Raw genomic sequence first — 11955 nt, forward strand, 5'->3', positions numbered from 1 at the left:
TCAGCTTCAGTGATTTCAGCTATTAGCACTAGCATCTTAGGCACCAATTTCCGCTTACAGCCTTAGCATTATCGCAGGTAATACTAAATATCTAGTTTATAATTATGTTAAAAAGTTTTAAAAATTAATTTTTACTTCATTCAATAAATGTTTATGCTGTTCAGCCAGTGACCTAAGGTGTGTTTTGGATCATGGCCTCCTGTGCGATTGAATTTGACACCCCTCTTCTAGAGTGACACGCTCTGATCTCTAAGCACCATCAGCGTCCTGGCTCTGGGGTTTATTCATCTATGGTCTGAACTCATGACGCAAGATGTCATCGACCAGAACTCGACCTCTAAAGGTTACAGACTTATTGGAAGCATATATTTCTGTAACGCAAATAAATCTTTACTTTAATTCCTATGTCTCTATTGAAATACAATTAAGGTCATAGTTCAACTGGATGTTTCCCAGAATTCAAGCTACATTATCGTCTTATAAAAATGTCTTAAAATGTACAAGCTTTCTATTGATTGAAACTAAATAAGAACAATCTGAAATGTTTTGGAGGCTGTAAGATGTAAAAATGTTTAAATGTATAACACCTTATGGCGTCTTTATAGTAGCAAATGGGCGAGGAATGAAGAAAAGCATCCCACAATGACTTGATTTGTATTCACACTGAACCATTGTGTTCCAAGCATAGACCGTTAATAAGAACTGGACATATCAAACTTTAAGGTCCCCCATAGGAAATGCATTACCGTCGGCCCTCGCAAAATCAGGCCAGACCCTTCACCGTCACTTTCCGATACGTCTATCGCCATATTACAACCAATTTCCACTCCTCAACAGCGATTAGTCCAAATCGGTCTGAGTCACGTTTTTAGAGGAACTACTTTCCCCAATCATGAGTGAACTTGTTCCGGCTTGTTTGAAGAATGTACCAGAGCAAGAATGGTTATACTGACAAATAAAATGAGTGTCTGTTTCTCAATGGGAATCTATGGGACTTTGGCCTTTTTGCAACCCTCCTATTTGGAACACGAGAAGGGAGGAGTTGATCAGTCCATTGATATTCATGTCAGTGGTTCTAAACAGGAAGTGGTGCTAAGAAGCCACAATCCCATTCACTTCTATTGAGAAATAAACTGCTAGTCCTTATATTTGTCAGGGCAACCCTTCTTGCTCTGATACATTTTTAATGTGTTCTTGGTAATTCAGATTTTTCTTTTGTAGTATTTTTTTAAGTTATGAATTGGCCAATCAGATGTCTCAATAAAAGTATGTGGTCTCACATCTAATGTTTGAAACGTTTGACAGATTATCATGAATCCTTCACTCTCAAGGTTTAGGGGTGTGAACTTCTTGGACCCGTTTGGTTAATTTGAGCATTTTGAAAACTGGGACAAAACAAGCGTGAAGAGGTGAACTTTCCCTCAGAAATGATGCTTTGTTTAATGTCCATGACGGTCACTTTCCACTGAGAAGGACCAGACATAGCAGAGTGCGCTTGATCGGTGTGCACGCTGTAGCTGTTACCATTTCTTAAAGTTTTTTTTTGTTTTTTTTTGAGAAAAACAATTACAACTTAAAAATATATGAATTAAGTTTTAATGATTTAGTAATGTTTTTTTTTTCGTTACTGACTGTAGTATGGGCGTGATAATGCTCTTCCAGGTGTGAATTATCAGACATTAGCAACCTCCGATGATAATTCAACAGCCCTAAAAACAATAACATTTAAATAGTTTGACCAATTGGACACAATTTAAGGTTGAAAACAAAAAAAGAACACATTTCAGTGAAATGTCAAGTTTCAATGAGCAGGTTCTGTAGATTATAATACTGCCTCCACCGTGTTTTATGCTTGGAGTTTATTCAATTTTAGAGGACAGTTATTCCTGTATGTGAAATTGGTATTTCTTTGCAAAAAAATAAGAATTTTGAATTTATAGCAATTATATAGAAAACAGAAAGGTGACATGATGGCATTCAAACCTGGACTGATTTCTTCTGGACTTGATACTGCGTGACAGTGGACTGGGAGGATGAAGAGGCAAACTCCTGACTCTCAAACTGTTTCTTCACACTTGCCAGCCCACCAGGCAGCGAACAGGCCTCTGACTCATCCATCATCTGTTGGCAGAAAACAAACATCACTTTCACATTCACAGATCGCATGGAGTGCCAGAATCTTTTCACTTTTTTTTTATGAATTTACAAAGAGGATATTTTTTTTCTGCTGCAGAAATTGAAACAAAATATCATCTGAATATTTATTCACTGGAAAGGAAAGTAAAGCACCTTTTTAATGTTATCTTTCAAGCTGCGATGTAGCCACGGGTTACTCTTTTATCTGGAAAATACAAAACCTTGAATTCTTTGAAAAAGAAAAAAAACAGAATATCTAATATTTCTCATCAGTATGGACGGCGTGGAGCCGGGGCGAGTTGGGCAAGAAGACGCTCTGACTATTTGATACAATAATCTTCTTTCAGATTGTCAATTACAGTCCTAATAAAATATTTATCTGAGGCTTTCAGCGCGTACCTTCTAGGAAACTGCAAAATATATGAGAATATTCAACTTTGCTGCTGCTGTGTGTGCGTTTATATATTATATATGGGCTTGTGATTGGTTAAATATTGGCATCTTCTCTTTCTCATTTGAACTGGGACTACTGCTTAATTTGCCTGATAATGAATACGAGTTTACAGCAGTGACATTGGATGATAGCTCTTTTACCATCTTAAACAAGTTTTACTGGTAATAATACATTATATTTAGGTACTTTTTCCCTCATGTAACTACATTTTTTAAACACCTTATACCTATTTTCCATTCAGGTTTTTGGCTGTACTCGTTTTACCTTCCATTCAGTTCATATACCAATTTTTCTGTTTTTTTTTCACCATATTTACTTTAATCTATTTTTTCTTTGATTTTTATTATGGCCCGCCATGGTCATTTAATGCTAAAACCATATTGTTTTTGTAGTTGGAAAATTTTCAGCACCTTTAAGGGAAAATTTGACCCCCGCCACATGTGTAAAACCTCACCAAAATTAGCACACATCGAGTACTCGGTTAAAATAAATTTGGGGATTGTGAATCAACCCCCACTACTAAGACAATGACATCACCACGAGCGAAACTGTAAAAAAAACGTAGAAAATTGATTGTGGGGTCAAAAAAAATGTAATAATACACAAACAAAACCAAAACACACACGTCAGGGTAATCCAAAATAACTTTTGAAATTATTATAGGATGGCCACATGGCCCACGGCTTTGTGGCAAAGTGTGACATTTGGCGAATTTTTGGCGAATTTCTTGTTTTTCCACAATACGGGAAAACAACACAGTATTTTGTGGGATTTTTATGAAATTTCATAAACACGTCACCAGCTTCAGTTTACAAACAACACATAAGTGTCTATGATGCGACACCACCCAAGTTCACTTCTTGCTATCACTGTACATTTTACACTTTGTTTCATTTTTTCTGGGTTTTTTTTTCGAACTAGTGTAACTTCACAATTTATATTTAAATGTATGTAATTCCATCCATTTATTTGATTTGGTTTGACTCGATGTAATTTTGTAACTTTTGTCCATTTAGTTGTTCTCATTTTACACAATGTAACTCCACCCCTTTTTGGGGGAGGAGACTAACTTTATGTAACTTTGGCAATTTTTTTCAATATCTACTTACTCATATATTAACAGGAATTTGTTTTACTATATACCTAAATCCATCATTCACCTAAGTTCCATTTACACACTATTTAACTCCTCCCACTTGTTTTATATCCATTTTCACTACACCTTACTCCTCCCATTTATCTCTGATGTAACTACAATGAATTTCCTTGTTTTATTCGTTTCATTGATCCACTTTCACCTCTATGTGTTCACTCATTTTCCTTTTTTTTAATTTTATTTTATTTTTTTTTTAACAAATCTCCAAAGCAAATAAATCTAAATAAACACAATCAATCTCAGGGAAAAAGCTACAAAATCTGTTAAGATTAGGATTGTTACTTCAGGCTTTTGATAGACAACAATATATCAAATAATTTTTATGGAACACTATTGTGGTGAATATATTTATATAAGTATGACATTAAAACATTACTTTTTTCATTATAAGGTAACTTAAAACATAACAAATGAAAATTTTGATTCAGTGACCCGAACCAGCCCATGTTTGTGAGACATTATAAATCACTTAGACAGTCAGTCGTTAATAACAATTAGGTCTCTATTGTGCAATTAGGTTTCCGGAAAAGCACATTTTCACGCCTCAGTAAATGCCCTATTTTGTTTTTTCTAGGAATATTCAAGAGGATAATGAGGTCCACAAACTGAACCAAGATGTTAATTTTTTCCTTTTTTTTTCTTTGTTTTTAAAGCTTGGCCCCTGCAGTGATTTAGAACAATTCTGACCCCTAGGCAAAATTTGTTGATTATATTAATTAAAGTCAAAGCACGACTTGATAAGTCTTTGCCTTGAGCTAAAAAATAGGCAGTAAAATTAAACTCTGTTTAAAATCAGCCTTTCAAAAATCCCAGTGGAAGGAAATTAGGAGTTAAGAAGCATGCTAAAAGCTAATACAGCAAAGGTTTGTACATTTTTGAATTAGGGGGAATTAATTTATGCAAGTCAAAGATATCTGTATTTTCACTCCATAAAATATAAACAACACGTTTAAAGTCATTAAAATGTCGTCATGTACAGAGGTGTGTGGAATTTACTGTGAGACTTCCCTCGGGGGAGGGGTGAGCTGCAGACACAGGTGCTCTAGAGTAACATTTGGTGGTTTAACCCTCCAATTTAACCCCTTAATGCTGAGTGTCAAGCAGGGAGGCACTGGGTCCTATTTCTAGAGACTTTGGTATGACTGGCCCTGCATTTGAACTCAGGACAGACGCTATCCCACAAGGCCATTGAGCTGGTTGTATATAAATTTGAAACCAAAACTTGGGTAGATCTTGCACCAAGCTAACTCAACTTCACTTTTTCTATCAAAGTTTTTTTTTTAAAAAAGCCATAAATATACAAAAAAACTGCTTCTATAAAATCAAATATGTGTATTATTCAAGTATTATACAGTTAATACATTGAGTAACAACATATTCAGAAGTTGAAATGGAAATATAATAAGAATAAATACAATAAAATAAAATTAAAGTAAGAATTTTTGGTTAAAATTAGGATTTAAACAATACTGTAATACTGTAACTTTTCGACTGTTTGCACAATCAATGTGAATTTGTCAATTCGTCACAAAGTCGCTTTGATCCACGTCAGTAAGAGCTGATTATGACTTAACTACTGCAAAGATACTTTTCTACATTTTAGATTTTTTTCAGAATTAACTAAGTGCATAAACTGTTAAAGAGTTATGATAGTCCCAAAAACATAAAAACTAGAGCTAATGCTCTGGATTTAAAGAGTTAAATAAGTAAAAAGGCGACAAAAATGAATAAAAAAATAATTTGAGTTTTGTTTTTTCCTGTTTGAGCTAGTATTATCTTCTCAGCTTCAATCTGTGACCAGGAGTATTTATGTACAAAAAAAAATAACTTTTTTTTTTTTACTTGATAGGTTCACTTCTCCTTCAAAATGTTTCCTCATAGTCCTAACCTTTTTGCTGCCCCTCTGTCAGTACTTAAAAAACAGTAAAATATAAGTAGTTAAAAGTTGTTGCCTTGCTTTCAAATAGGATACATTGAAAAATCAGTGACTGCTGCCATAAAAATCCCTTCATTCATTTTGTTTAATTTATTTTCTCTTTTTAAGGTCATAATCGTGTCTATTATATCAGGGTCAGTTTTGACCCATAAACCTTTTCTTCAAAGAAAAAAGTCTTTTCATTTGCTATAATTTCGCTGGTGAAAAGCAGAAAAGTTATAACACAAAACACAACTATTGTAAAAGTGTTTTTAGACAATTAAAAATGTTTTACACTGGAGTTTTAGTCACTGTTACTCTTTAGCCAATTAGCGCAATTCCAGTAAATTCGGAAGCGGAGAAAAGCAGCTTTGCTTTACGCACGTAAAAAAAAAAAAGCCAATATGAAAAGCTGCTTTTCTCTGTCTTATAATCAGCTGATTCACGTTGTTTGCGTAAAAAGTCAAAGAGTAATGGAATGTCTAAGAGCGTGTGTTATTTAGGCGCCACCGGCGACAGCTCTGGTGTTAAAGGGTTAAACAGTTAAGATCTGCAAACTCAAGTAAATACTCCAACATGACATTCAAAACCAGCGTCTTAGGGGAGCGTTTGTGTCTCAAAAATAAAACTCAATACTGGAAATGCTGTTTCATTTTCAAAATGTACCTGAATTATTTGTCTCTTTTTAAAATTAAAAAGCAACTATCGAAACTGCCTTATCATTTTCTTCTTCAACAAAGCTTAATCTGTTACTTAATTAAAATGATAAAGAAAATGGCATTTGACATTTCATTTTCTAAAGGTTCTTTAGTAATTTGTACCAAAATTCAATCAGAAATATCAAATTTGAAAATTAAAATGCATAAACAGAAATGCCTTCTCCTATTCCAGCATTGACTTTTATTGTTATTTTTGAGTCACATATGCTTCCGTAGCGTTTTTCCGCATGTCAGACTTTATTTTCTTCAAGGTTTGTCGTGTCAAGAATCAATCCTGTCTTAGTATCACAGTATCAGCGACCTCGTTCCCCGTCTCATCGTCTAAAAGACATCTTCCTCTTCAAAAACTGCCTCTTTCACGCGACCTTGCTGCTGTGCTTTCTTCCTCATCAGAAAATATGATCCAGAACACTGAATGAGCTTTAGTTGGGTCATGTGGAAGTGTGTAGTCTTCATGAATTTACAATTGGACGTCCCCAGCTTGTGCAGATACACAGGAGAAAGAAAAAAAAAGCAACAAGAATCCCCTAAAGCTCCCGTACAGAAGCTCTTTGTCAGGGTTTAAGGTGGAATTTTATTCGACTCCATGTTCTTATTTTCAGAATTGGGTCAAAACCAACCCAAAGGATCCAAAAAGTATCAAGATATTGTGTCTTTAGTAGATTCCAATGCAGGAGATGCTCCCGATGTATTTAAACAGCTGTGAAGGTTTAGACAAATGGGGTTCTTTTTTGGTGCTTGTACTTATAAAATACAAATATGGTGGAAGTCAGCAACAATTCTGTGGTGTAGATAAAATCTGCATCTAATAAAAGACATTTTCACACTCTGAAGTGGGTAATTGAAATCGCTTTGCCTGCTATAGTGCTTTATCTGTATCCGAAATGATAGTTTTTGACAAACAAATGCTTTGATTTTCATCATTTTTTGACAGCTTGTGTGTGATTGTCAAACAGATTCTTGACACGTAGGTGGTATTTTCTTAAATATAGCAATATCAAGACATTTTTAAACATAGAGAAAGGAAAAGGTAGCGGAGATAAGGTTTAGCGGGGGAGGCAGGCTCACTTTCACTAAGCTGGGGAACAGGCACCCATGTGCTGCTGTCAGTAGTCAGCACATGAGGCGTGACTGAGGATCAGCGGAGGTTGGAGAGGTTGCCGCTCCGCCTCGTCAACAATCACCCGAGGAAAGTCGAGAGGATCTTTCAGTCAGTCGCTGTGAAAGCTGCTGTTTTTCTCAGTGCTCTACTGCTATCCAAACTCAGGAAGAATTATTTTTAAATGTTTTTTTAAACAGGTATAAAAAATACACTAAGCAGTACTTTTTGGAGGTGAATAAAATAAAATCCTTCTGTCTGGTTGTAAATTGTAGCATGTTTCCGAAAACAATAATTAGTTGCTTAATTTTCTTCCATAAAAAACACACATATCATATATATATACATATATATATATATATAAATACAACTAAGCACTGTAGAGCCTCCTTTGAATGCCAAAATTTCACACAATTGTCTTGAGTCGTTGAGTTTTGTGACAATCTGTCTGGAATAGTCACATAACTGAAAAAAAATTCTGCGAATTTGCGAAACCATGAATAAAGAGATGATATATATATATATATATATATATATATATATATATACATATATAGATGTGATTTTCATAAACTGTTTTTCATTATCTTATCACTATTTTATTATAAGCAATACCTTTCTTAAAAATATAATAAAAAATATGCAGACTTGTTAAAACTGACACAATAATCCAAAAAATTCCAAAAAAGGATCAAAAGAATAAGGAGCTCTTTTTTGTTGTTTTGACTCAAATGCCTTTTTTAATAGTGAAACTCCCACATTTTATTTGCAACCAGACAATATTTTACAATTCCATTAATAAAACACTAATTAAAATTCCTGTGCCCTCCAAATACTGAGTTGTGTCAGGAAGGGCATCAGGCATACAAACTCTGCCAAATCCCTGATGCGAAACAGTGGGTGCTGTTTCGCTGTGGCGACGCCGAAAGAGATAAGCCTAAAGTGAACTACTACTGTACTACTCCTGTCGTACCGGACCGGACCGCTCAGTGGAAACGAGGCTCATGTCTACCTTTATCATGGTAGGGATAACGTCAATGTAAGGGCAGGGTCATGTGGACCCCACAAGACAGTACAAGGGCTAGCAACGGTGTGTTTTGATCAACACGACGCAGTGTTTCCAGAGTTCAGTATTGGAACTTTGGCAAGGAAGTTGCATTGTGTCAGCCCATCAGGAACTCAGCTTTGGTCCACAATGTGTCGCTTAGGAAGGAGTCCAAACCCAAGATGGAGGAGAATCCAGAATAATTCTCCTCCTGAACCTATTTTTCTTTAATGTACTGGTAGAATTTTTGAATGATCTCATGAACAAATACATCAAGACTTGATTACCAGTGTTTCTGTAGAACTCTTCACATTAAATTAACCTGATCTCTCAATATCATCCATGTCTTTATTAACAAGTTTTTAATAGTAGTTACTCCCACACACATCCAGGTTATGGACACATTTTTGGACAAGCGTCAAGCAGGAAATTTGAGGCACGTCAAAAGATGCGTGAATAGTGTTCGGTGTGAACATGACATTCTTTCTTTTATGTGTCACCCATCTCACACCCCCATCTCTCAGAAAGTTTGGTCTCACCACAGCGGAAGAGGAAGCACCGCTTTCTTTGCTGGACACGGCGGCCTGATACATGGCCATTCTCTCCTTCACTGACACCTGCTCGGCCTCCTGGTCCTCACCGCCTGGGGCCTTCTCCTCGGGATGTCCGGACCTGGATCTGCTTCCGCTGCCTGCAGCTGTGCACACATAGAAAGACGAGTTTTATAAGAAGACTGACTGTCACTGATGCCGCCAAGTCTCCTGATATTTGCCACCAACTCATTACTCCTTTGGTGAAAGCTGCCTGCCATTTAGTAATTGGGCTTAGGGGAGCGTTTTATACAGGAGGATTTTGTTACCGGAGGAGATCAGACCGAATCAATCATAGAGCTTTCCTTTTCCTATCAGCGGTTAAAACAACTGCTTACATACAGATTGGCCTTAAATCATATGAAAAATGTTTAAACCTGAGTTTTATTTAAAAAAAAATCTGATACTGCACATATTTTTCCAAGAAAAAGCCGGAGGCAAAGACAGCGTCTCAAATTCCGACACGAAAAACCCATCAATCAGGGAGAACGGCTCCACGTTTGCTCTCATTGTTCTGCATATCCCTGTGGACCGCCAATTACAGAACACCATGGATTTTTACGTTTGACTTCTTTGTGCTACAAAGCATCATTAGGCAACAAAAAAAGGCTCTTTTGAAGCTCCACACACACCCACGCCGGACCGCTTAGCTCCCGGCGTGTTTTCCCTCTCCGGGTAACAACACCGTAGGATGCAGGAGGACCTTAAATAGCAACCGTTCCCCTTCCCTGTACGCTCACGTCGTCATCCTTTGACATTTCCGAGCCTTCGCCTGTGCTTACAAGTTTTTTTTTTTTTTTTTTTTTCCTGCACGTGTGTGTTCTGGTGCAAGTTGAGTTTCAGAGAAAATACATTTATGAGTATTACTTGCTGCTGCATCTTAAAAGCACTGGGATCAGATGAAGGTCCCCTTGGAGCTGTCGTAGTAAACTGGCCGGATTTAGTGCTTCATAAATTACACGGAGTCGATGCTTGGCCGTAAAGAAGAAGCGCCTGTTCTTTAATGTCCATTTGGAGGATATCTGTGGATGGTTTCCGTCTCGTCAAAAGGAAAAAAGTAACACAAATTTTTAATGGAAATTATATCTGCTGTAGACAGTATTTAAGGGTCAGTTTGGATACTCAAAGTTAAAGAGAAATGACTAATTTATATAAAGATTTCTGTTCTATATTGAATCCTTTTCAACAACTAAAACATATCTATGGCTTATTTGGTGAGAAAATACTAATAGTCTGTACAAGTCCCTCAATTTTCTGGTGCAAACATATTGAGTGAAATGTCAGAGGGTAACTGTACAGCAACTAAACCCCAAGTAAAACTATAAATGGGCACCGCTGGTGACCATTTTTAACCCACTAAGCCCAAGTCTGATTTCAAAAACAACAGGCCATCAAACAGAAATTCAACCCTGACGGGGCGTTTGAAGGAGAACCGAGGCCTGTAGGGGCCAAAAAAAGGGAGAGCTTGAGCGTGTGACCTCATTGTAAGAGAAATTGGCTTATATCTCATCGAGAACATAATAGACAGGAGAGGTGACCGGTGAACCTCGTGTCCTGAGCTCTTCCTTCTTTGTTAAAAATGGTGTTTTTGGTGTTTTTAACACATTATTGTGAAATGTTTCTCACAATGAAGGGCATTAAAAATTAAGGTTACATTTCTGAGTATTCCTTTATTTAAATCATTGTAAAACAGGAGATTAAAAATTGGAGTATTCTTCCTTTCCTTCTGTCTTCGTTTTTCTCCAAGCTGGCATCTAGCTCAAAACTGTATGACTGGATAGCTCTGATATCGCTCACCATTTTTGTTGCACTGCTACTTTTGGGGTTATAAAAGGCTGTAAACTATGGGAGAACATGTAAACAAAGAGTTCATGGGAAATGATAGCCACCAAAAGTCCCGTTCTCAACTCAGAGGTAAATTTCTGACAAACTTCTGTCACTCTGCTGAAACTATGTTTGAGAAAATGACAAGTTTTTGGATTTTGTCTAAAAGCTGCAGAAACTGTAAATGGTTTTGAAATCAGAGTGTGTTTTTCCTCCCTTGTCTTCTCTACAAAGTTCTGCATTTTTACTCATCTTTCAATGGTTGAATATCTCCAATAGGTGTGTAGGAACCCGGACATTAAACTATTTCAACTGTGTTCTTTAACTGGCTTTGAGCATATCCCTCAAATCTCACACTTAAGAGTTTCATACTTGGGGTAATTTTACCAGTTTGTGACTCTAAAGTGAACAAAAGAAAAAAACTTTAGTTTGTTGACTAGATCCATTTTTTTTTTGTGGAGCACTTAAGACCCTTACCCTTATTTTTTATTTATTTATTGTTACGTTGATTCGATTTTGTCATATAAGTGTTTTCCCCAACCCTCTCAGATTAAGTTTGTAATCATGTATTTTCTTAGAATTGATCAGTCAGTTTTGTGTATTTTGAAATGTTGGACTTAAAATATATATGTTAGTTGTTACTTTTTGGCATATCTGGTATGGGTTGCCATGGCTTTCACTGAGGTGGTTTGGCAGAGAGTTTTATACCAGATCCCCTTCCTGACACAATCCTGTATCCTTTTCTGGGCTGGGGGCCATCGCAGGTAAACCTAAACTTGGGACCCCCTTGTCGTTACATAGTTGAGCAGTAGTGTGACAGGTCTTAGCTGAAGACCCACATTGGATTGAGAACATTCCGCCCCCTGGCGGTCTTCCTGCGCACCAGTGCTAAACCCAGCAAAATGAGCCATATATATATATATATAATATATATATAATATATATATATAACATATATATGCGTGTGTGTGTGCGTGGGGTGTATATATATATATATATATATATATATATATATAT

General features: G+C 36.4%; 1 protein-coding gene across 1 annotated transcript in view; it reads right to left on the reverse strand.

The window, feature by feature from the left end:
• The window catches only part of xirp2a (xin actin binding repeat containing 2a), a 77152-nt gene that overhangs the window by 20640 nt on the left and 44557 nt on the right, over window positions 1-11955 (reverse strand). The window contains exons 3-4 of the mRNA XM_024294387.2: window positions 9064-9221; window positions 1984-2121 (exon numbers count right to left, since the gene is read on the reverse strand). Coding sequence (XP_024150155.1) covers window positions 1984-2121; window positions 9064-9221 — 296 coding nt within the window. The remainder of the gene's footprint in view (window positions 1-1983; window positions 2122-9063; window positions 9222-11955) is intronic.

Source organism: Oryzias melastigma, linkage group LG2 (assembly GCF_002922805.2).
Source record: "Oryzias melastigma strain HK-1 linkage group LG2, ASM292280v2, whole genome shotgun sequence".
Taxonomy (NCBI): Eukaryota; Metazoa; Chordata; class Actinopteri; order Beloniformes; family Adrianichthyidae; genus Oryzias; species Oryzias melastigma.